Source organism: Chenopodium album, chromosome 15 (genome assembly GCF_948465745.1).
Source record: "Chenopodium album chromosome 15, dcCheAlbu1.1, whole genome shotgun sequence".
In the NCBI taxonomy this organism is placed as follows: domain Eukaryota; kingdom Viridiplantae; phylum Streptophyta; class Magnoliopsida; order Caryophyllales; family Amaranthaceae; genus Chenopodium; species Chenopodium album.
In genome coordinates this window covers 47115790-47143032 of record NC_137848.1, presented here as the reverse complement: position 1 = coordinate 47143032, position 27243 = coordinate 47115790, and the positions used below count along the sequence as shown (strand labels likewise).

At 32.1% G+C, this 27243-nt stretch overlaps 2 protein-coding genes and 2 pseudogenes across 2 annotated transcripts; all 4 read left to right on the top strand.

Moving 5' to 3' along the window:
• Window positions 1-788: 788 nt before the first annotated feature.
• LOC145581306 (anthranilate N-benzoyltransferase protein 3 pseudogene) lies at window positions 789-3256 on the top strand (annotated as a pseudogene).
• An 8935-nt stretch (window positions 3257-12191) lies between these two features.
• LOC145582369 (remorin 4.1-like) lies at window positions 12192-16213 on the top strand. Its single transcript, XM_081639370.1, has 2 exons — window positions 12192-13238; window positions 15687-16213. Exons 1-2 carry the CDS (start codon window positions 12477-12479, stop codon window positions 15876-15878), a joined length of 954 nt encoding a protein of 317 aa, XP_081495496.1. The 5' UTR covers window positions 12192-12476; the 3' UTR covers window positions 15879-16213.
• A 2562-nt stretch (window positions 16214-18775) lies between these two features.
• Window positions 18776-21268, top strand: LOC145581304 (cytochrome P450 81C13 pseudogene; annotated as a pseudogene).
• Window positions 21269-25270: 4002 nt separating this feature from the next.
• LOC145581303 (uncharacterized) lies at window positions 25271-26213 on the top strand. Its single transcript, XM_081638333.1, has 3 exons — window positions 25271-25522; window positions 25612-25755; window positions 25968-26213. Exons 1-3 carry the CDS (start codon window positions 25271-25273, stop codon window positions 26211-26213), a joined length of 642 nt encoding a protein of 213 aa, XP_081494459.1.
• Window positions 26214-27243: the final 1030 nt, after the last annotated feature.

The window sequence follows — 27243 nt, the reverse complement described above, 5'->3', positions numbered from 1 at the left end:
TCAAAGCATTTTTTGAGTATTTTGATGATTAAATGAACAATAATCATCATGGTTATTGCACATTTAATCAGCAAATGAACTAAGATAACCTTACTTGCACCCGAATATATATTAAAAATAAATAAATTAATGGCACAATATGTAAGGTTAGAATAGTTAGAGTATGTCAAAGCGAAGGTTGTTATATACAAGTAATACAACTAACATTACAACCGAGTGTACGCTGCACTCAAAGCATTTTTTGTGTATTTTGATGATTAAATGAACAATAATCATCATGGTTATTGTACATTTAATCAGCAAATGAACAAAGATAAACTTACTTGCACTCGAATATATATTAAAAATAATTAAATTAATGCCACAATATTGAACATGCCTATCTTTTGCAATTTTCTATTATATTATTTTAAATTATGCATGTTTTGCTTTCAGTACTATATATAGTATACTTAACTTCATAGTTGTACATAATAGCTTTGGTCAGAGATTTGATTTTATTCGGCAATTAGTATTCATACATATTTTTAGACGATAAACTACCAAGTTGCGTCCAGCACATTTTAATAAAATACTTCCAAGTATATCACCAATAATTAAATATGGAGCAATAATGATTTTCACGCACATTTATAATTTAAAAATTTTATAATTTAAATAAGTATGGTAGCCAAGCTATTGTCCAATCTAAAAAGTCTATATATGAAGTGCATCCCATGCACTAACTTATAAGCCCTCCATCGTTAAGCAATTCTTAAGCTTTAAACATACAATTGAATCACCTAAGAATGAGCGTGAACGTAAGAGAGTCGACCATGGTGCGCCCGGCCGAGGAGACTCCGAAGGGAAGTCTTTGGCTCTCGAGGCTAGACATGATGATTCGTGCGCCATACTCCCACTCCGATGTTGTAGGCGTTTATAGTCCTAAAGAAAATAAAATGGGACACAAAGTTTTCGACACAAAAATTTAAAGGAGTCTCTTAGTAAAGTTTTAGTACCATTTTATCCGATAGCGGGGAGACTAAAAATGAACGAAGAGAATGGTCGATTCGAAATCGATTGCAATGCGGCCGGAGCATTGTTCGTAGAGGCGGAAACAACGCATACTCTTGCGGACTTAGGTGCCGGGTTTCGCAAGATAGCGATCCCTACGTGCGATTACTCGGCCGGTTTGTCGTTAATCCCCTTACTAATGGTACAAGTCACACGCTTCAAATGTGGTAGTGTATGCATGGGCTTCGCCACACATCACCATATAGTTGATGCATTGGCATCGGCATACTTTGTTGTCTCATGGGCAAGAGTTGCTAGGGGGCTTGAGCTCGACGTTATGCCCTTCCATGATCGGGCCGTCTACGTTGCTCCTCGTGTCCCGACTCAGATCAAGTTTCGACATTTGGAGTATGAACCACCTTTGCCACCTCTAACACTCAAGACCCTTACAGGTTAGTGATACCCCCTTTATTTTTAAACTTATAGTTTGACGGCAAATAATTTTAGTCATTTTAATCGACTTTAATATAATTCCCTCAAAAAAAAAAAAAAAAATCGACTTTAATATAATACTTCATCTATTTAAGAATAATTGATATATTCGATTGTTTTTATTATTCGCATATCAAGTTTGACTTTTTTTTTATTATTTTTTTTATTTGTTATGAGCATATATATATATATATATATATTAAAAAAATAAAAATAAATAAATAAATAAAAAATTATCGTGAAGTGTTAAATAGGTATTAACATAAATTAAAGTTGTATAATGATTATTTACATTAATTTAAGGAAATTTTTTTGTTAATAAATAATTATATGCATTGACAAACATCTTTATTCTTGTAGTTACATGTTCAAAGTGAGGTTTGTCAAAGATGTTAAATAGGAGGGAACTTTTTAATTGTAAGGGCATGCTTGGATTGAGGGAAATGTATTACTAGGGTAATAAAAGTCAAACTAAGCAAAATGAAAGTGAATATAGGAAAGAAGGAGATAGTGATGGTTTGATGTAAGGAAAATTATGTAGTTATGGTGTGGTATGAGGTGAACAAAGAGAAACTAATATCCTCATTTTGGGGGTAATAGTTACACTAGGAGGAGGGTGGATAACTATTACCCTCATCACGAGGATAATAATTCTTCCATCTCTCTCTTTTCATCTCTCTCTTTTCCTCATGGCACAACTATCTTATTTCAATTGTAAACACCTTAGCTTGTCTCCTACAATAACACTTCTAATTACTCATGTTTTTTAAATTTGATTTTTATTACCCCTTAATATATCACCCCAATCCAAACATGCCCTAATTAGTTACCTTGTCAGAGTGAGGTTTGTCAATGCATATTATACATGCCGGCACATTGACCCTTTAAAATGTCTTATTTTCTAGATCATGCATCGCACAATATGTGTTGTATTGTCTCATTGTCTGTGTATCAGTAATTTTTTATTTATTTATTTATTATTATTTTTTTTTAGGGAAATGTATGTTATGTATCTCACATGTTGTCATTGTCATGGCGATATAATATAAAACAATGATGACTAAAACTTTACATTACAATAATATCAGGTGAGATTCCAACCACAAGGGAGTTTATGTTCAATTTCAGTAAACTTTACATTAACAGCATAAAACTACAAGCAACGTCGCAACCCCAAAAGGCACAAACCTACAATCTAAGTACATACGAGGTTCTAGCCGGGCACATATGGCGAACTACATGCAAAGCACGTGGTTTAACAGGTGATCAAGACGTGAAACTCTACATACACATTGATGGACGATCAAGATTGAAGGGTCCAACATTACCACAAGGATATTTTGGAAATGTTATTTTCTTTACTGCTTGTATTGCTAAGGCACGTGATATCACGTGCAATCCGGTATGGTACGCCGCGAGTAAGATACATGAAGCCCTAATGAAAGTTCAAAGCACAGAGTACTTAAGATCGGCAAGTGATTACCTAGAATCGCAGTCGGATCTAGATTCAATCGTTCGTGGGGCCCCACATGTTACATGTCCAAATCTCATGATAAACTCTTGGGCCAAACTACCCACTGATTTAGCTGATTTTGGTTGGGGAAAGCCCAATTTAGTGGCCCATGGTGGAATTATAAACGAGGGACAAGCGTTTTTTATAGCAAACCCAAAAGAAGAAGGTGCCATTTCCTTGAACATTAAGCTTTTTGATGATCACATATCTCTCTTTGAGAAATACATTAATGACTTTCAAATTACTCCTAGTTTATAAATTGGAGAGTTTGAAATAATTAAATCATTTTTGTTTTGATTCTTTATGTTGTTTGAGTGTGTGAAAACAATAATGTACTCCATATGAAATTTCTTTGGTTCAATTTTCATTCAAAGAATTATTAATGTCAACTATTTATTCATTTTGATTTGATGCATTTCAATGTTGTACATTGTCTAATACTATTACTCCCTTTTTCTTTTCTACTCAATTCTGTCTTAATCCGTTCTTATTTATCTTACTCCTTAACTATTGAGGATATATTTAGGTTTTGATATTTCCTAAATATACCCTCAATATTAACTCTACAATAATAATTACTATACGTTTTTATATTTTTTCTCTTACTTTATTCACCTTTTTTCTTATAAAAACTCACTTTTTTTTTTATACACAAAGATACCCTCTCTCGCTCTTTAGCATGATGGTAAATGAAATTTGAACTCTTGATCTTTATATCACGTTGAATCTTAATACAATACATGTGCATGCCAGCTACATAGTCTGATTGTCGGCCCATAGAAAATGTATCAAGGAAATTTGTACTCTGTATAACCTTAGATTGAATTAAGTATGACAACGAAAGACAAAATTGAAACAATATCGACACATCACATCAAAAAAAAAAAAAAAAAAAAAAAAAAAAACTGTTGTACTGCTTTTACTCCCACTTCAATGCTTAATTGTAAATTAATAATAACACGAATCAAATCTTACAAATCGTAAAATTAGTAGACATTTTTAATAAAAATGACGTATTCTCTCCATCTTATACTTGCCCTTTTTAGCTCAAAATCTCTCAAAACTCCAATGGAGCAAAAACAAAATAAACAAAGAATTTATTAGTTTCAGGGACAACATAATTGATACAAAAAAGGGCCAATTAAACTAAGATTTATTTATGCTTTTTATTGTTTATATATGTTAAACAAGCTTTACTTATAATTTAAAAAATACAAATAAACATTAAATATATTTCCTTATTTGGTATTATTTTAAAAATATATAACAAAATTACGCATAAATCAGTATAATTAATGAAGATATTTCACAGATACATTCCTCTTTTAACTTTTTAGGGGTATGTATATCATTTTCCATAATTTAATCACTTAAAATGGTCGTCATTCAACTATTCAAGCTCGAAAAAATAATGTATGATTAGTGATAAACGACAAGAATTAATTATGCTAAAAAGTATGATTAAAGAGAAGATAACGTTGATTATCACGTAAGACGTGGGCATCTAGTAAACCTGAAAAAATTCCAAAACTTAAACCGCACACGTGGCGGAAAAAGACGAGCTTAACCTCAGCAATTTGCATGGAAGGGACCTACGAAACCACTAATTGGGTCCCATTGAAATTAAAGCTAGTACACGTGTAATCAATTATGTGGGTAAATGATCACTCATATGCTTGACACGTGGATAGTAGTATTGTTCTTGCCCAATTACTTGTGAGTGACACTAGTTCTTATATCGGTGGCCTCACCCTCATCCCTAAATTCTTGAGGTGATTAAAATTCACGTCGGGATTTAGCATCAAATGTCATCCCCAAACTCATAAAAAAGTGGCCGTCTTTTTGCGCTTTTTTGAATTAGGTTTGTATTCTTAAGTAAGAATTAATTTTTAGGCTTTGTCTAAATCAGCGTTGTGGCAGGTTGAGCTAGTGAGTGATCACCTCTACAAGTCCCTAATCCCTTCTTTTGTTTTTCCATTTAGCTAATGATCCCTTACATTTTTCATTATATTTATTAAAAAAGAAAAAAAATTCCTTTCGTCATAATTAGAAGACCATCTCAACAAAAAAAAAGCTTAAGATGATCATTGAAAATCAAGATTGATATATATACTCTATCACGCCCAGTGACTTTGAACTGTGAATGCAACCTGAGCCCTTTTATATCGTACCCAATAATTAACATTCAATTTTGAAAGGAATGGGTGGATGAGTTTTAAACATTGACATTTTATGTCACATTGGCACTAATTAATACCATGTTAGAGGACCAAGTCAACTAAAAAGTTTAAGTGGATCGTTTAATCCCATGAATGGATTATATGCTTTAATTTATCAGTCATCATTAAAATGAATTTGTGCTAATGCAATATATGTGTGTGTGTAAAAATAAATTTAGAGTTTATAATTGATATAGATTAAATTATTTATGCTTAATTGAAAATTATAGCTACAAATATTTCAAAATTATAGATTAAATTACAAATATATTTACAATTCAATTTGTATCACTAGTAGAAATAACAATAAGGCACCGAGTAATGCCCACCGATTTTTAAAAACCGGTGGGGAAAAAAATGGGCGGGATTGGGTTGAAGGAAATTGGCACCGGTTCAAACCAAATAGGTGCCAAATTCCTTAAAGGGCACCAGTTTAAACCAGTGTCATTTAAAAAAAAAAAAAAAGAACCCAGTCTTCATTTGTTTTCCCCTTTCCCCGGCCCTATTCATTCTCTTTCCCCTTTTTTTTCATTTTCATTCTCCTCCTCTCCCTCTTCTCAACCAAACCCCTAACCCTCAGCCCTTTTCTTCGATCTCCCTCGCCATTCCCTTCTTCTCCGTCGAAATCCCTTCTCTCTCCATTGAAGCGTCGTTGGGCGTCCTTCCTCGTGTCGGCCGGTCATTGTTTCTGGTCGTCGGTCGTCCTTCCTCGTGTCGGTCGGTCATTATTTCTGGTCGTCGGTCGTCCTTCCTTGTCGTTGGTCGATCGTTGTTCGTTAATCAAGCCATTTCTCCCTCACAAGCTTCCTTGTCAATCAAAAATTTGAAATTAGTGTTTCTGGGTTCTTTAACTTTGCGTTTTGGTTCAATTATTCATGTTAAATTGCCTTGATTTTTTTTGGGTTTAATTGATGTAATATTGTTCGAAATTGTGGCTGGTCTTGGAGGTTTATGCGGTTTGGTTGCTGGTGGTTGTGGTGGATTGTTCTGCTTGTCTTGTAGATCTAATTTGGGTTTTTCTTTTTCTTTGTTTTGAGTTTTGAGGATTAAATATCAAGATTAATTATTTTTTTTTATTTTTTTTACAAATATTAATATTAATTCTGTGTTTGGGTTTATAATGTTTTTATTATTATATTTGACTAGATTTTCTAGTAGATGTTTTTGGATTTCGGAATTTTTTTTTTTTTTTTTTTTGAGGAATTCAAACTGTTTTTTATTACTACTTGCTTTTATTTATTTATTTATTTTATTTTATTGTTCTATAATGTTCTTGGGTTTGGAATGTTAGTTTATTGTGGCTTTTTATTAATTTTGGTTTCCAAATTTGATGCAGGTTTTACACTCCACACAGAAAAAGGATTCAAGATGTTGATTTTGGAGTATAGATTTTGGTGTTTTAATTCGATGTTGTATTTTTTTTTTTTTGAAATTATAAAATAATAATTTATTTGATGAATATATATATATATATATGTGTGTGTGTGATTATTGTATACTTGTATTATGTTTTTAATATCATTTTCTGCTAATTTTTAAGTGAAAAAGACAAAAAAAATGATTTTTTTTGGGCATTTTTAACCGGTGCCAAAAGTAATGAATTATACTTTTAAAAAAAAGTGGGTGCTTATTATTAGCACCGGTTAACCAATGCCAATAACAAGTATTCCCACCGGTTTTGAACTGGTGCTAATGTTTTAGTTTTTTTGGCATCCCTCAAATAAACACTGGTTCTATAGGGAGGTTTTGAACCGGTGCTCTTTTATATTTTTCTACTAGTGTATGTAATACAAATGAGAAAAGCTAAAGAAGAGAAATATCGAGTATAATTATACTTTTTTGTTATTCTTGAATAACTAACAAATTGGCAAATTTAATTTGTAAATGCATTAGTTTGACCATTAATTAAAATATATAATTTAAAATTAGGATTTTTTTTTTTTTTTTTTTTTTTTTTTTTTTTGTTAGAAATCACCTAATAAAACTTAGATTTTGTGAGAAATTACTTAATAACAAAATTTTTATAAGAAACAACCTAATAAAAAGGTAAAATGTTGTAAGAAACTAGCTAATAAAAGGTAAAATGTTGTAAGAAACTACCTAATTAAAGGTAAAATGTTGTAAAATACTACCTTTACAACATTTTACCTTTAAATTGCCTCCACCATGCCGAAACCACCCTACAACCTCAAAACCTCCACCTCTCTAACCCAAAAACCACCATCTCGAAGCATGAAAATACCCTCACCAACTCGGAATATCCTCCAACCACCCTGAATATAACCTTTTTACCTTGAAAACCAACCCCCACAGTGGTTTTGGGGGGTGTTTTAAGGTGGGTTAACGCTATAAAATTAGGTCAACAGTAGAATTTTGGCCAAATGTAGTATCTTACAACATTTTAATTTTTTTTAGAGAAAATTTCTTACAACTTTATTTTAGGAAAAATAGAAATAAATAAACCCAGTTTAGTTTTGCTTCATCTTCTCAAAACAATCCTGCTTTTTGATTATTCCCAAAACAATTTTATGTTTGACAAGGATCTTCTTTTAACAAGCCATGACCAATTTTGTTAGGTTGGTAACCAGTTATTAGAGGATGTAACTTCCACGTGTCGATAGTATATTGATCAAATCCATTTTCTTAACCTTATTTAGTAAAAAATGTTAATGATAAATCGTTAACTTGATGAACTTGAGTTATTTGTAATGTTAATCAATCTTTTAACATTTTTTACTAAGGGTCTATTATCTTCAGCTTAATTTCAGTTCAGTTCAGTTCAGTTTCGTTTAGTTTCAATCAGTTTAGTTTCATTTCAATTCAGTTTAATTCAGCTCCAATCAGTTCACTTCACTTCATTAAATCAGAATAGGCCCTAAAAAAGGTTACAAAAGTGAAGTTTTAAAAGTAGAAAGCTACCATAGATAATTTTTATACGAATTGACTGCCATTAGAATTAAACAACTGTACACGACTACCAATGAGAATTTTCCAATTCATTTTTATTGGTTTTTCTTTGTTTCAAGATACTAGTAGATCATTGTGGTTGATTAAATTTTACTTGTTTCATAAATAGTCTACCTATTATTCCTAAAAGATAGTCTACCTATTATTCCTAAAAGTAATTAAATTTTGTATAAATAGTCTACCTATTAATAAACAATAATCAAGCCATTCATTCTCTCTTTCTCTAATTTGTCATTTGAATAAAAGTAATTATCAATATGATGATATCTGGGAAAATTGGACTATGGATAGACAATATTGTAATGATTATGATAGTTTTCCTTACAAAATTAGAAGTGCATGTCGGTGAAAATAGCCTTTTAATCTCACACGTCATATTGATAATTACTTTCTTCTTATTTATGTATAATAATAATAATAATAATAATAATAATAATAAATCTTTCTCACAATGTTAAGTGAATAAGTGCTACGACTTTATCTCATGTTAAGAATATATTTTTTAGAATTTATAGGTATAATGTATATGAGATAGTTATGCTAGTTCACTTAACATGTGTGATATATTTTCCGTATATATATTGTTATGAGAATAATATATTTAGTATTATCTCATGTTAAGATATTATATAGAGAATACATTTTTTAGGATTTATAGTTATATTCCTAAAAGATAAACCAGCATAACTATAACACATATTTTTCTATATATTATATCTCTAACACCCTCCCGTAATTGTAACGATAGTAAAACGAACGTTGCGATTGGAAATTTTCAATTTGTTGAAGCCGAGATGCACTCTTGGGTAATGTCGCCTTCAATTGTTTTTTTCTTCAATGATGAGAATGTTCATTTTTTTTCGAACTCATCAGTCATCAATCAAGCAGGAACGTCATTCTTTTTCGAACCTGCAAATAGAGAAAACCGAGCTTCAATCAAATATTGGTTTTTCAGGGTAAATTGCACTCAAATCTCTTATTGGTTTTTCAGAGTAAACCCCACTCAAATATCTTATTGGTTTTATTTTAGAGCAAAACCAAATTCATATGCAAAGGAGCAAAATCATGCTCGAATCAACTCACAAACCCTATCTCACGGCACAAGGAGAACCAACATATCTTGTCTCAAAACACAAGAGAGCCGATTTTTTTTTTTTTTTTTTAAATATTGTGTCAAGCATAACGCCATTTAATTTATTCAAGCATTGGAGGAAGCCCACTCATACACTCCAAGCTAAGCAAATCATCATATACCACTGTATGTTTATTCCATCGATCACAATATCAAAAAGATATCTCAAAGGCACTAAATTTGCACAGCGGAAGAATTAAAAGAAAATATTTTTGGCTAAAGGTTTATTCCATCGATGGGTTTGATTTTCTAACCCACAGACAGGTAAACTGCTCTTGATAGCATCACAAATTAGAGAAAAAGAGAATGAATGGCTTGATTATTATTTATCAACAGGTAGACTATTTATACAAAACCTAGGTTCATAAGATAGGAAACAATATTCCTAAAAGATAAAGTAGCATAACTATAAATCCTAAAAATATATTCTCTATATAATATCTTAACATGAGATAATATTAAGGACCTGTTCGCTTCAGCTTAATTTCAGTTTAGTTCAGTTCAACTCCAATCAGTTTAGTTTAGTTCAGTTCAGTTCAGCTCTAATCAATTCAGTTCAGTTTAGTTCCTAATTTCCTTCTCTCATAAAATATTCATTTCAGCTCAGTTCACTTCAGTTCAGCTCCAATCAATTCAGTTCAGTAAATGTGAACAGGTCCTAAATATATTATTCTCATAACAATATGTATAGGGAAAATATATCACACATATTTTCCGATATATCATATCTCTAACTGATAATCAATTTATTTTTTTATTTTTTTTATTTTTTTATTTTTATCCTAAATATCTTATTTATACATTTTTTTTTCTTATGTCCATTGTCCATTCACTTTTTCCATTCATTCTAGAAATAAAAGTTTACAAATAATCAAGTTGATCTTTATTGAAAACAAATGAAGATTCTAGAGAGTGAATAAGACAATAATGTTGGGAGAGTAATAAAAAACAATAATTTTAGCAATCATATCATATCACAAATATATAAAGCCGGTCTCGCAATTAGGCCGCGAGACAACGATACTAGGCATTTCAGTTTTTTACCGAGTGTCGCGCCACGTATGCGAAAAATAGATATTATTGTGACACATTTATGCTAAGTAAGTGATATTTGGATAATTTTTTTCTAAAGATAAAATTGTTGTATAGAGTTTTATAATTATCAATAGAATTCTAATATTTCTTATATACAAAATTAATCATAACTTTTGATAAATATCCTATAACTTTATTCTATTTACATCATCTAATTCATTTTAAAAAGTTCTTTAAAATAAAATTTATTTATAATACCAGTATATTTAATTTATTTTAAAAAATAGAGAATTAGTAAAAAAAATAATTAAGTTTAATAAAAATAATTTCAAGTAAATAATAACATAGATATTCACAAACTAAACTACAAAAAATACACTATTATTTAATTAAATAAGTGATATGACATCGTATGTCTAAATATCCTACATATCAAAAGAGATTGTAGGACCTTATTTAACATTCAAGTAAAAAAGTTTATATTGAAATTTTATCGACAATCTGGGCATCGTCCGGGCACAAAACTAGTAACTAATATATAAAGGTAAACTTTTAACCATGTCACGAGACAGCGACACTTGGCGTTTCAACTTTTCGCCAAGTGTCGCACCACGTTGGCGATAACTAAATCTTAGTATGACACGTAGGATTTATTTGGATATATTTTTTAAGAATAAAAAAGTTGTATTTATTTTAGTAGGATAAAAACTACGATATATTTTCTAGCATAAAAAAAACAAGTTAGTTTAGAGTTTTATTTTCAATAAAATATGGATAGTTTTATAGGATAAAATTGTTGGTTTATAGTTTTATTTTCGATAAAATACCTATATTTCATAAGTACAATATTAATTATTAGTTTATCCCGATCACGAGACAACGACACTTGCCGTTTTAATTTTTCACCAAATATCGCGTTTCGTAGACAACAATTAAATAATTTATCACGGGTCATTTAGGGTCGAGTCACTTTAGATTGCGGGTCAAGAAATCTTTACACCACCTTAAGTTTCGGGTTCAGATCAACCCAACGAGCTTATAACAATTTTTTGTTTTACTTTATTTATGGCTAACTTTTAAAAATTTATATTTCAAGCTTACTTTGATTTTTCTATTTTATTTATTTTTTTTTTACAATTTTTTAATTAAACATTTTCACCAATATTGTTATTAGTCATTACATGCCTACTATATATTTTAGATCGTCTCAAAACTTAACTAATTTTGTATCAATTATATATTTTAAAACTTGATAAAAAAAAAGTTTATCTTAAAAATTAACAAGCAACGAACCCGGACATCGCCGGGGCATGCACCAAACTAGTTACCAATAATCTAATTTTTCATCCAATAATCCAATATTCTCAAGTATCATCAATCCTCAATTCCGAATCCTTATCCTTTTGAAACTCATCTTATAACTATCCTGGAAAATTATTTGGCATCTACCTTAATCAATCCCTTAGTCAATTCTTTTTGTGTGAATTGTGTCAAAACGAAAAAATGTTGAATTGTAAAAACAAACACTATATAAACAAATGTATATTATACAGAGTCTTAAAATTCATTTTAAATTATCCACACACTAAATAATACCAATGTTTTATTACGGAGTAATTTATTTATTCAATTTACTAGTCCAATAAATCGTGTATATGTATATAGCAGTTTTTAAAAGAAAAAAAAGTTAGAAAAGTAAGAATATTAAATTATTCAACTTTAAATTTCTTACAAGAAAACAATTTAAAGACTCTACATTACACTAGTAGTCACTATCAAATTCTAGTATATGGCCTTCCCTAAATGAATCACTTGTCAATCTCATACTTCAAACCTTCAATTTTTTTTAAACTAAAGTTGGTCATATGTAGTTTCCCTTGTACACATTCTCATCACTACTTTAATTTGTTAGCCTATATCCTCTTTTCTTTCTTTTCTTGAAATCTCTAAAATTTATTTCCACTAGTAATCAAATTAAACTCACATATATCCTCATGTGGTTCATATCACTTCATCTCCCCTTAATTAATCAAAGACCTTAACAATTCTTTTAATGATAGTAAATAATCATGCAAATTAATAACTCCTCCTTTTTCTTTTTACTAGCAAAAACACGTCAACAACTATGAACCCTCAATCACCAACCACAAGATCACCACCCCTACCACTACCACCCTCCTATAGCAACAACAACCACAACGACGATGATAACGATGATGATTTTCGTGACATCCATGCTTTAACAACGCCTTCTCACCCCGTGCCTCCTAGTCGACAACGTATGTTTGATGCTACTAGTCGTCGATCATCCAACCTATCCGTAGCAAGCGACATCACCAACTCTAGTGAAAATTTTACTACCATGAGTAGGGAGTTCAACGCTCTTGTTATAGCGGGGTCCACAATTGATCATAACGACTATAGTACCAATAATAACCAAGTTGGTGGAAATAACGGGTATGGAAATGGAAATGATCGGAGTAATAATAATATAAATTTAGATAGGATCGGAGAAGAGGAGGGGGAGGCCGAGGAGACTAATCCGTTGGCTATAGTGCCGGATATTAACCCTTTGCCTTCCCCTCCCGGAAGGCAAGGGAATAGGAATGATTCATCATTTGGTCACCATTTAATGGGATCGAGTAGTCGTAGTACAACTACTAATAATAATAGTAACAGTAATAGTAATAGTTATAGTAATAATAATAGTGGCGGAGAAATGGCTATACATCATGTAAAAAAAGAGGAGGTTGAAACAAAGATCGCGGCATGGCAAACCGCTAAGATTTCGAAAATAAACAATCGATTTAAGAGGGAGGACGCAATAATTAGCGGATGGGAGAATGAACAAGTTCATAAGGCTACTTCTTGGATGAAAAAAATTGAGGTAATCTTTTTTTACTTTCTCATCTTTCTTTTTTTTGTGATAGTTTTAATTGGTTTATGCTTTATATTATAGTATTATAAGTTGAATGATTGGTTAAGGTTAGTATTATAGTATGGGCAATTCATAATTGGGTATGGTTGTCATCCATAATTATGTAAGTGACTAGACGTTAATTGCGAATTCAAATGCGTAATAGGAAGGTAAGCGAACTAGTCATAGCATCATGATGATTTTGAAAGTTGATTAAGAAATTGATCTTGATATTTCATCCAAATCGTTACTAGGATGTCAACTCTTTGATTAATTATAGATGGACTGTGTTTCAAAATTAGTTAAGAGTTCAAATTAGGAAAGTTTTATTGATGATGATCTTAAACATGTGTGGTAAATACATACAATCTTCATGTAGAAATAGCAAGTTATTTTACTTTGAAATAGTGATGATTTACTTGCAATTAACTTTTTGGGCCAAAAGTTTAGAAGTTTGACTTGATGTTATAATTGAGGTTACTATTTTGGAAATTATGATTTGTTAAAAACCCAAAATTCCATAAATTTGGTCACTAAAAATAACATTAAAAAGGAGTTTATTCGAGAATCAATCCAAAAGCTAAGCAATGTGCAACGATTTTTATATAACCCACTCTTAAACAGTTAAACCGACTAATTAATAAAATGCTCTATTTCACACATCTTTGATTTTGATCGTTTTTTAGTTAAATATTTAAGCTTGAGGAGAAATGTTTAACTGTTTCCATAATTAAGTAAAGTTATTAGGACTCCTTTGATTTCCATACTTTTGTCTTATTAATTAATCAACTAAATCATACATATCACCTTAAAATTAAACAAGTTAGAACTGTACGTACAAAAAAAAATGTGTTTTTTTTTTTTTTTTTTTTTTTTTTTTTAACGGGAAAAAAATTGTGTTATTGTGTGTGGAGAAATTTTGTAGTATGATCAACTTTTGGTATCAATTAAGTGCCAAAAAAATATACAATTTAATTTATTGGTGTGGATGTAGTTGAAGTTGGTGGTCACTGTCTCAGTGATCCCACCAATAGACAAGGAAAACAGCAAGTAATGCCAATAGAAGATGATGTATCATTGGCCTAATTCTTCCTTGGATCTATTAGATATACGTAGTTATAAGTATCTATCAAAAGGGTAGAATGGAGTGGCGCACAATTTTAGAGAGACAGTATATAATATAAACTACATTAAAGTGGTATATAGCTCTGTATAACACTAACAAGATCATATTAACACTTGATAAAAAAAAAATGGAGAAATTATTTTTTAGAAAGATCTTTTCCATACAACAATAACATTCCATTATATGAGAATTGAATTGGTAAGAACCCAAGTTTCATGGCCCTTGATTGTCACCAAAGATACTAACCATCTATGTTACTCAGACTCAGGTACTTGTGTCTGACACAAGTACATATCCATTTATTTGACTAAGCTATTTTTTTTTTTAAAAAAAAAACTTCATAATTTGTCTCAAAATATAAAGTGTTAAAGTGTCCAACACATGTTATAATTTCCATTCTTTCCAAAAGGATTTAATATGGTTTATTGAGATGAAACTAATAGTTCGAGTAATATAGTTGGCTATGACATCCTTCCTAGTAGTCTAATAGATTTAGTGGAAGAAGAATTGATGGAGTTGTACGGTTGTTAGGCGAAAAAGAAAAGGCGCTTAGTAGTGGGGGGACCTTTTGAAGTGTGCTTATATTACTTTAACATATCGTTAGGATTGTGCCCTGTGGTCACGTACCATACTACACCTTAGCGTTAAAGTTTTATAGTTTAATGGCGCTTATTGTATTGCTAATAGTGAGTAAAATAAATGGGTATTCTCCTTATGAACCACTTGATTTCTCCTGTTTTGTTGAGCACGTCGTTTTATGTCAAATGCATATAAATCTACATCGTTAGGGTATAGTTAATGTAAACAAGGTTGTTAGCAAATCGCCGTGAGGTGCATGCTACATAGGTGTTATGATACATTAGTAAATACTATTATTACGATAATATGTGAATCAAGATTATGATTTTTTCATATAGAATCTTAAGACCTAGGGCTAATCTTGCTCTTAGCTCACAAATGATCTTAAGACCTAGACTTTATTTTTTGCAATGCTCTTAACACAAACGGTGTATCCCGTGGTAACATCTTCACTTAGAAAACTTTAAATGAAAACTAGTTACTAATTTACGAAACCATCTTTATTATGATATGAGTCTTCCAATTTGTTGTATAACAAATTGAAATCAAGTGATGTTTATTAATTAGCATGATCATTTCCTTCACACTTCCAATTCAAGCGCACTAGATTTACAGTCAATTTTGATATGTTTGTTAGTTGTTGTTTACAACTATTACAAGTCAAACTGATTTTTGTTCATCTTTGTCAAATTTTCGAAACTGTGAATGTTCAGAGAAAATTGGAAGAGAAACGAGCAAAAGCCATGGAAAAGACGCAAAACGATATAGCAAAAGCACGTAGAAAAGCCGAGGAAAGGAGAGCATCCGCTGAAGGAAAGAGAGGAACCAAAGTGGCTAGAGTGCTTGAAGTAGCCAACTTAATGAGAGCTGTTGGAAGACCACCAGCTAAACGCTCTTTCTTCTAAGCATCCTCTCGTTATTTTTAAAAATTTTATACGCCGTAATTTGCAATATGATATATATGGAGTAATACTAGAAAGTACAAAATTTACTAGGCACTAAAAAAAGTGTCCTATAAATGTTAAAATCCTCTGTTTTTTGGATGCAGAGGTTTCCAAGTTTAAAAAACATGTTAGTGTGGTGTGTTTCAAGAGGAAATGCAAGTTAGCGTTTCTCTTTGTTAAACGTTTTGGGTTATCATGGTAATGGTGCCTTGAGCCGTTGTACAGTTTTGTTGTTGTAACGTGTAAGTTACAAGGAACTTAATTTACGAAGTATGATGCATGTTTGCAAATGAGAATTATGGTGTATACATGCTCGTTATCATGTCGTCTAATTCAGTCATAATCAAGAATGTACTATTATCGTATGACAATACTTACGTTTTGAATTGAAGTTGTTGATAGTGGTGTTATGTCGATTGTTCTTCATCAACTTCGGGATGCCAGAAATACTGCGTCACACCATCCTTGCAGCGCCATGACATCTTAAAACTGGGTTTTAAGCAGTTTTTATTTTTATCGTATTTTTTTTATCCCGAAATCAGAATGAGACAAATAAAATATCGTTGGAGCGTAAGTGTGTTGTTGTTGGGCCAAGTTTAGTATTTGGCTTATATCTTATTTATTTTATATTGGAACTGAGCTTATGATATATCGCTGAAAATCTTATTTCAAGAGCTATTCAACCAAATATGATTGAATCAAAGTTATGGGACATAAAAATCAGATTTGCTTAATTTTCGACTTTGGTCAAGAAAAAAGAAAATTGGACTAAGAATTTTGGAATTTGGGCAATGAAAACTACTTAAATGGATTTCGTTTGGGCTAGGAATGGATTGGATTAGGTGGATAGAATAAACAAGGGCTAGGAGTTCAAGTAATATTTAATTCCAATGCGCAGGCTGAGCAAATTCAAGCTAGCTGCACCAGCAGCATATATATGAACATATAGTACATCAAAAATGAACATGCGTTTTTCTTTCTTTCTTTATATCTTAATTCTCTTTCTTCTCTTTTCTTACTTTTATTAATTTTCTCTCTCCTCTGGTTTTTCCTCACTTTCTCTCTCCATTATTGTCTCTATAAAAATAAAAAAGTAAACACCTCACTTTCCTTCAATCATTAGTATTCTTCTTTGTCCTTCTACTTCGAGCATTCTTCAATTCGTCACCATTGTAGCATTCTCCATCATCATCATCTTCGTCGCGATTGTGAATCGTGAAATAATTTTGATTTTTTTTTTTTTTTTTTTTTTTTTTTTTTTTTTTTTGTGGTTTATAAATATGTGAATGTTATAAAATTGTTGATTTCTATCAATTTTCACCTGTAATTTCTAATCTATAATATTATACATCAGCAATTATTTTCACTATGATGAACCAAGATAAGATTTAAGGTGGATATTTAAATTTTTAGAGTTAAAATAATTAAAATAGAACTTGTGTACAATTTTCGTAAAATAAAAATGAACACGTAGTACTTTAAAAATGAACATTTAGTACGAAATGAACATTTAATACCCGAAAATGAACATTTAGTACAGAAAAAATGAACATATTTTAATGATTTATTTTTATCTGTATATTTTGTTAATAATTATATATAAAGAATTTGAACTTATATGAATATATGAAAATCATGTTCATTTTTGATATACTAAATGTTCAAAACTTTTTTGATGTGTTCATTTTAAATACTAAATGTTCATTTAAAAAAAAAAAAAGTGTTCATATTTTTGTATGAAATGTTCATTTTATTAGCTTTAGTCTACCTATTCTATGGTTGAATGATAAATGCTCATTTTTAATACACTAAACGTTCAATTTTTTTTTACGTTTTCATTATTTATTACTAAATGTTAATTTTTTAAAAAACGTGTTCATTATTTATTTTTTTTCTTTTTACTTAATGTTCATTTTTAAGGCCTTGGTCCAGCAATTCTATGATTATATGATAATCATGTTCATTTTTAATTTACTATATGATCATTTTTTTTAACATATTCACTTATTAATACTAAATTTTCATTTTTGTTACGTGTTCATTTTTTATTACTAGATGTTCAATTTTTTACGTGTTCATATATTTTTTTTTCACGTTAATTTTATAAGCCGTGTTGCATCTATCCTAGCTGCACCAGGGTGCAGCTAAGACTTATTGCGCAACCTGGCCAATTAGCGGTAAAAGGTCACTCATTACCGAGTTTAGGTTGAAGAGACACAATAAGGTGCCTATAGTACTTATATTGTATAAATTGTTTTGAAAATATGATTTGCCGATATACACTGCTTAATCTTTCTCTCAAAGTGTGTGCCAAAAACGTACGTTTCTTTTTGAAAAAAAGATGAAGCATTAGTTTTTTTTATCATATAAAATACTTTAATCCAAATATTTAAATGTTAATCAATTAAAGAGATACAATATACTCAATTTTTTTTTACCTTAATAAATATTTACATATTTAAAAGAATAATCAAATTAAGATATAATCTCATCTTACCTTTTTTTTAAGTTTAATTATCTTCCATGTATGTTAAGAATCATTAATTTTCTAATAAATATTATTGTATTTTTATTTCCTTACCTGCCAAAAGGCGCACATGCCTTACATGCATTGTTATAATCTTTAACCACCACATAAGACTAATGAATATTTATAATTGTTTAATGTTCTGATCTTTGACACTTTATTTTGATTATATATACTATCTCCACTTTCAAATGTAATGACATCCTTATTATAAGCACCCACATTAATACAACAAAACCCCATGGAAATGGATAAAATGTACTTGTTCCTATCTCTTTTTGCAATAATAATTTTCCTTCAAAAAATCTTTCTACCCTCAAAAGCAAAGAACATGAAACTCCCACCAAGTCCACCATCAATTCCTATATGGGGCCACCTACACCTACTTAAGCCTCCCTTCCACAAAACACTCCTCACCCTTGCCGAACATTACGGCCCAATCTTCTCCCTTCGTTTGGGCTATCAACCCCTTTTGGTTGTCTCTTCTCCATTGGTCGTCGAGGAATGCCTTAACAAAAATGATATCGTATTTGCTAACCGACCTAAGTTCATTGTTGGTGAGATTTTAGGATATAACTTTTCGATCCTCAATTGGAGGAATCTCTGACATGTTGGAGACTTAACTTTGTATTCCTTTAATAAGCTTAATGACGTGAGCCCTATCCGAATAGCTGAGATCCATAACATGATCTTAGAGCTTCTAAACGAGTCTGAGGGTGGGACTCGGAAAGTGAACTTAAATAATATTTTTCATAAGATGGCTCACAACTTTGTTATGAGGGTAATAAATGGGAAGACATGGGATAATATGGATTTGACACCACCCCCTAGTTACATGACAATGTGTGATTTCTTTCCCATATTGAGATGGGTAGGTTTTGGACAGATCGAAAAAAATTTGAAAAAGGTTATGAAGAAGAGGGATGAATATTTACAAAATTTGCTTGATGATTGTAGAGAAAGTATTAAAAGAGGATCATCTTGTTGTAAGGAAGTTGTGACAAAAATTTGATTGAACAATTGCTAGACTTCCAGGTTGCTGAACCAGATTGCTACACCGATGAATTTATCAAAAGTTTCATTTTGGTAAGATTACTATTACTCCCTTTGCCTCTTGATACAATGTGTTAAGTCTTCAAATTTTTAATTAATTGCTACAATTAAATAGGATACATGTCAATGCATGAATTTGATTAATCAAATGAGTAATGTCATTAATTATGTATTTATTTAAATGATAAGCTATGTCCGATTCAAATTATTTAAGTTAATATTTATTTATTTCGAGAATTATCATATCTCCTATTTGATTTGATCCTTTAAGATCTAATCTATCAAAATATCATCTAAACATATTTATCCTTACATGAGTAAATCATAATATAGAATCAAAGGAAAGTTTATAATTAATAAATAATTAGTAAAAAGGAAATTATATTATAATTAATTTGTAACTTAGATTTAACGAAAATATAAATGCTAAAGGTCGAAATGCAAGTTAAAAAACAAAAGGTTATCACAAATTTAATGTGGCAAGTGTGTAGAGAATAGAAAAAAAGAAGTGACAAGTAAAAGAAAATGAAAATAAATAAAATGATAATATTACTCTTTAAACAACTAGAAACTCTTTAACATACTAGAAACTCTTTAATAAAGGTAAGAAAAGATTCTATCCTAATTTACCTTATTATTTATGAAAATTGTAGTAAATGCAATATTTATTTGTAAGGATAATATTTGACTATGTAGGTTCTTTTTAGTATCCCTTATTAGTATTGCTTAAATTATGGTTGATCAGTAATCATTATTACAAGAAGTAAGGATGGCCAATTGCTCATTAGAAGAAACAAATATTCATTAATGTAGTGTTGATAATGTGAGGAGGAGCGTAATTTGTTTAAGTGTAGATTTCTCAAACATCAAATGTAAGTATCTCACTTTGATTTAAAAAAAAAAATGAGAGAGTCAAACATTTTTATAAGATTTAGAAGCTACTTAAATTGTTGTCACATTGTTGGGTGATGAAACTTTTTAGGACCGGCAAAATGAATGTATTGTGATGTGTATCTCATATCTTTAAGTTAATATTTATAAATGTATTGTGATGTTGTTATATTAGGAATTAATGTATGAAGTAGAAATTAAAAAAAACTTCCTTCTACTATAATAAATGGAGGGAGTGTTACTCATATAAGTCATGTGATGATTACCTATATATCAGATGCAGCTATTAGCGGGACCGAAAGGTATAATTCAAACCTTGGAATGGGCAATGTCAAACCTAATAAACAACCAAGAAATCATCGTAAAAGCAAGGGGCAAAATTGATCTAATCGTAGGAAAAGGAAGGCTCGTAAACGAATCTGATGTACCAAAAATGAGCTACATACATTGGATAATGTATGAGACTATAAGAATGTTCCCACCAGAACCAATTCTATTTCCACAATGCTCATCCAAAGACTGCACTATTGGAGGGTTCCATGTAGATAAAGGCACAATGCTCTATGTCAACGCTTGGGCTATACAAAAGGACCCTAGCCTATGGGACGAGCCAAATGTGTTTAAGCCAGAGAGGTTTGCATATGAAACCCAAGGGTACAAGTTTTTTCCCTTTGGAATTGGGAAGAGGTCTTGCCCCGGGAGTGCCTTTGCTACTAGGAGTTTCACTTGTGCTTTGGCTACTCTTATCCAATGTTTTGATTGGGAAGCGCCTATGAAAATTGGTGTCAACATTGGTCCCAAGGAAAAGCCTTTATTAGAGGCAATTTGTCACCTTAGATCATCAATGATGGATGTCGTTGCTCAACTTAAAAGTAATTAAATATGTTTAGTTGTTAGCTAGTAAAATCAGGAGGGTGATTTTAAAATTTGGACGTATGATCCATTTGATATTATATTTTATTACTTTATTTATAAGTTCTTGTGTACCCTTAATTAAATAAAGAGCTAAGACTTTTACTCTACTTACCTTATTATGCCATATTACTTAAATCTTTGTTATTATGTACTGTTATATAAATCCATCACTATTTTATAACCAAAGGGGAAGCTGCATTGCCTAACTAAAAAGACTAAATACCCCTCTTGGTTTATACTACAATATTGAATAAAAAGGATTAGAAAAAGAAAACAAATTACTATATCATCTTTTATTACAATTAAGTAACTTTTTTTTTTTTAAAATAAAACAAAATCAATTCATTAATAAAAGTCATCAGCCATCTACAAATGAAATCTAAATTAACAAATACATAAATAGAATAAAATAAAGTAATTAACTTTATTTTTGAAACTTTATATTTAAGGGTTATGATTATGTTAAACAAAACCCCTTATTTTTCTCTTTCACCTCCACATTTCTATCTTTCTCTCTCCTTACCTTCTTCTTCTCTCCTCTCTCACCTTAACCTTTTTTAGTATACGTCAACAAATTTACGCCATTAATTTCAAAGAAATTAAGCTCAAATTCTAATCAACCATGGCGTCTTTAAGCTCATATCACCATCGACTTCACTCTATTAAAAACAAGGAAATAAAGCTCGAATTGAGGTCAATAATTGGGTCTTCGAGCTCCCATTGACGACGATTATGTTCGCCATCAACAATACCGCCATTAACATCATCGTTATCAACCTCGCAACATCAATAACAAAGAAATTAAGCTCAAAATTCAGACCAATTATGGCATTTTCGAGCTCCAATCGACGATGATTATGGTTGTTTCGATAAAATTGAAAGATTTAGGCGATCAAAAATGAGTTTAATGAGTTTGTATCATGTGATGATAGTATGGAGCAATTTAATGTGATTCTAATATAATTTTGTTCATTTTGATTGAAGTTTTTGTAAATTTTAAAGTATGTATTTTTGCTCATTTTATTTTAGTTTGCTTATTTTATTTCAGTTTGCTAATTTTAATTTACGGTTTTTTCACCACATACCCCTGAGTTTTTTGTTTATTGACCATATACCCATCAAAATTTTCAAATTCATCATATACCCCTAAGTTGTTACAGAATTTCACTATACACCCCTAATAAAAATAAGATGAGTGGAATTTGGTTAATTATATCTCGAAACCACCTTAGATCTCTTCCCCTAATCCCAAAACCACTTCTATCCTTTTTTCCAGCCCCTGAAACCACTATAAATCTCCACAATCATATCCGTATGATTGATTTTGAGGATAAAAAAAAGGAAATTTAGGGTGGTTTTGGGGGTGGGAAAAGGAGTGTGGGTGGTTTAAGGGGTTAGGGAATGTATTTAGGGTGGTTTCGGTTCATAATTAACTCTAATGATTGAGAAAATTAAAAATCATTAGTCATCAAGGGTATATGGTGTATTTTTGTGAAAACTCAGGGGTATATGATGAATTTAAAAAAGTTTAGGGGTATATAGTGAATAAACAAAAAACTCAGGGGCATATAGTGAAAAACCCGTTTAATTTAGTTTGCTTATTTGAATTTTTAAATGTATTAAATTAACCTTGTGAACTTTATAATTCAAAATTAGGCAAAAAATGAAGGAAAAATTTTAAATTACCACCCAAAAATAGGACCATTTTCTAAATAACCATCCGTTAAAATTTTTATTTTAAAATACCACCCGTTAAATTAATTAATTACGCAGATTACCACTTTTTTTAAATTTCCAGTGGAATTCTGATGTGTGGGGCCCACAGTCGTTACTTCCCTCCTTTTTTTTCCTTTTTGTCGATTTCTCTATCCTAAGCTACTGAAGTGTACTCCTCTTTCAATTCTCTCATTCAATTCTCTCTGCAAAATCCACCTATCTCCATAAATTCTCACCCATTCTTCAAATTAGAATCCTAAATTGCAGATTAAAGCCCTAAATTAGTTTTAGTTCAACAAAGAAGTTACTGCCGTGTAATTGGATTTTTGCTTGAAGGTTGACTGCGAAAGTCGCCATTTTTAGGGCGTTTTCTAGGGACCACTTGCTGAGTTCATTCACCTGACAATTTCTGAGTGCAATGGCAACTTCTGAGGTAAGCAATTTTGTTCCTTGCCTTTAATTTTGTTAGTTGTTTGTTGGTGATGGGAGAATTGCAATTTTGTTGAAATTTAGGGTTCAATTTATACTTTATTGAATTATTTAATAGAGGTCAATTATGCTTTAATTGTTGGTGAATTGTTTAAGTATGGATGTGGGTAGGACAGTGAATTAGGGGATTTGTTTACTGCTGCTATGTATATTGGGTTTAATAAACAAATCAATTTTTGGCTAAATCTTTTAATTTTGCTATTACATGCACAAATTGCTGCTTCTGTTGAATTTGTTGATGTTATGGTTGGATTAGGGGGTGTGTTTGTGGACAAAAAAATAAGGGGGAAGACTTTGTTTGGCTATGAGGGTGGCTGGGAATATTGGAGGTATAAGTGCAAAGTGAGTGAGATGTCAGTGCACTTTGTAAGGGAATCTTGCATTTGGGGGTTTGTGAAGTTAGATTTAGAAGTGCCCAACATGTGGAATATTTGGTACAAACAAAAGAGGAAGACTTGGTCAAATAGTAAAAAGGAGATTTTGAGTGAAGATGATGTAAAGGGCTTTTTGGAGACAAAGACTAAGGATGGGTTTGTTGTAGTTTATTGTACTAGCCAACAACCCAACATTGTACAACCCACCCAAAACACTCAAAGCAAAGCTGTTAAGCCCACTGAAGTTAGGAGAAGCCCTAGGTTTAAGGTCAATGTGGAAAATAAAGAAAAGGATAAGGTTGTAGAGCAGACTGAAGAGGGAGGTCCATCTGTGAGTGTGAAAGGGAAGAAATCATCAAGAAAGAGATTGTTCTCTGACAGTGTAAAAGGGAAGAAGAAGCAAGGGGAACAGGAAGGTCCATCTGGGAGAAATACAGTGAAGGGAAAGGGAAAGTGTAAAGCAAAGGGTAGGAGGAAGAAGAAGACAAAGTGTTAGATGAGGATGCTGAGTTTAGAGAAGATTTGGACAACACTGTTACAACATAATTCAAGATGTCAATGCAAGTTTGGAGTATGTGCAAGATAAGAGAGATGATGAGGTGCAGAATAATGAGTTTGTCCTTGAAAGTGAATCGTTAAGCAAAGAAGTGACTCTACAGAGAGAGTTCACTTCTGGTTCTGAGGAGTTGGATAGCCTTAGGTGTTCTGATGATGAGGAAGACAAGTAGCCATGGTTTAATGCCTCAACAGACTTCAAGAAACCAATTGTTTTGCTGAAAGGGCAGAAGTTCCTCAACAGTATACTGATTAGGAAAGCATTGAGGATTCATGTAGTGGAGAATAGGTATGAATATTGGTATTTGCACAATTATAGTAGAAAGTTAACCATCCAGTGTAGAAGGAGGTGTCAGTGCAAATAGAATTCTAAAACGTGTAGGCTGCCTAAGTGTACTTGTGTTGGTGGGAGGAGATGCCATTTTAGGGTGGTTGCAAGGAGATCTGCCAACCAAGATTTCTGGCAGATTAAGAATTTGAATCTGAAGCACAAGTGTGTAAGGGTAAGAAGCAATCTCAATCTTACTACTGAGTTTTTAGCTGACAAGTACATTGAGGATTGGAGAACTGACCCAGGGTGGAAGTTAAAGGGATTCATAAGGAGGGTCTTAGTTGATCTTGGCATAGAAATCACTTATAGCAAAGCTTGGATGGCAAGGGAAAGAGCTAAGCTAATGATCTATGGGTCAGCATCACAACAATATGCAAGAGTGTGGGACTATGGGAAGGCTCTCATGAAGTATAACCCTGGGGCAAAATGCATTGTTGTAGTTGATGGGATTGAGTAACCTGAGCCCCCATTGTTCCTGAGGATGTTTGTTTGCCTAGCACCTATGGCAAAGGGCTTTTTGTCTGGCTGCAGACCATTAATAGGGGTTGATGGATGTCATCTCAAGGGTCCATACCCAGGACAGATACTTGTTGCAGTAGGGAAGGATGGCAACAACAACATTTTTCCCATTACTTGGGCTACATGTGAAATAAAGAACACAGAGACATGGGTGTGGTTCCTAGAGAGCCTAATGAATGCTTTAAAAGGTGAGAATGAAGGCCTTGGATTTACCTTTATGTCTGACAGACAAAAGGTAATCATGGGAACCCAATCTTACATTTTTTTTTTGATAGTTTATACATTGTTTAGTTCTCTAATGCATTACTTTTGAACTGATAACAGGACTTGTTAGAAGCTTTCAAGCATGTTGTCCCATATGCAGACACAAGGTATTGTGTCAGACACATATGGGCCAACTTCAAGTTGCAATTTAGTGGAGCAACATTCAAGGAGCTGTTCTGGTCTGCTGCAAGGGCTACAACACTGGTATGATATGTATGTTTAAGTGTGTGTGAGTGTTTGTGACCGTTTCTGACTGTGTGTGACTGTCTTTCAGTGTGTGTGACTGTTTGGGACTGTGTCTGGTGTGTGACTGTCTGTCAGTGTGTGTGATTGTGTGTCAGTGAGAATGTGTGTGAGTGTGGTTGTGAATGTGTGTGACTGTGTTGACTGTGTATGTTTTCTTGTCCTTTTTGTAGTTTGATTTTGAAGTGGCAATGGAGTCAATAAGGTTCTTGTCTGAGGATGCATTTGAATACCTACCTGACATCCCACCTGAGCATTGGTCTAGACATGCTTTTAGTTCATTCTCAAAGTCAAACATGTTGCTTAACAATGTATGTGAGACTTTTAATGCTGTAATCAAAGAAGCTAGGGATAAGCCTATTTTGACTCAGATGGAGTGGCTTAGGAGGTATTTGATGAAAAGAAACAATGACAAATAGGAAAGTTATTAGAAAATGGAGGGAAAGGTGGTTCCATATGTCAAAAAAGCATTCCAAAGGATAAAACCAGCAGCAAGGCATTGCATTGTGCAAGTTTCTAGAGGTCACACCTATGAGGTTGAGCTTAATTCAGACATAGTCAAAGTAGACCTAAGCAAGGGAACATGCACTTGCTACCATTAGGACCTCACTGGTATCCCTTGTATCCATGCGTATGCATGCATCATGAACAAAAGGGCAGACCCTGAGGAGTATGTGGACAATGCTTACTTTGTGTCCACATACATGTTAGCATACATGTATGAGGTAGCACCTATGCCTGGTCCAAACCATTGAGAGAAGGTGAAGCTAAGGCAGCCACTACCACCAGCAATGAAAGTACAGCCTAGGAGGCCTAAGTCTAAGAAAAGGAAGTAGGGAAGAACCAGCAAGAACAGAAACTAATCAAAAGAAGGGCAACATGTAAGAATTGTGGCCAGCTTGGACACTATGCTAAGACCTGCAAAAACCCAACTGTGAAACCAGTTGCTGTATCATCCCCTAAGATAGAAGGTGGTAGACCACATTTGAATACTGAGTGGGTCAATGATCAAAGAAAGAAGAAAGCAGAAAGGGCATTAAGTAAGGTAATTAGAGTGATTTTTGTAAAAGTGATTTTCATGGTTTTAAGCCCTAACTGTTTTCTGTCATGTTCTGCAGACTGCTCTTGGTGGTACACCTGGACCAAACAGTATTTCCAGCAAGAAGTTCCCTCAAGAAGAGCAGAGGAAGAAGCAGCAGCAGACTCGGCAGCAGAGTGAGTAGCAGAGTCAGCAGCAGACTCAGCATCAGAGTGAGCAGCAGAGTCAGCAACAGGCACAACAACTGAGTCAGCAGCAGACTCAACAGAGCCAAGCTTCAACTACAATAGCTGCCACAACCTTTGCACCAGTTGTTAGACCACCAAGAAGCAAGTTGCATATTATTAGAGGAGTTAAGGAATAGATTACTTAGTCTAATTAAGTTGAACAATGTTAAGTAACAGTTTATG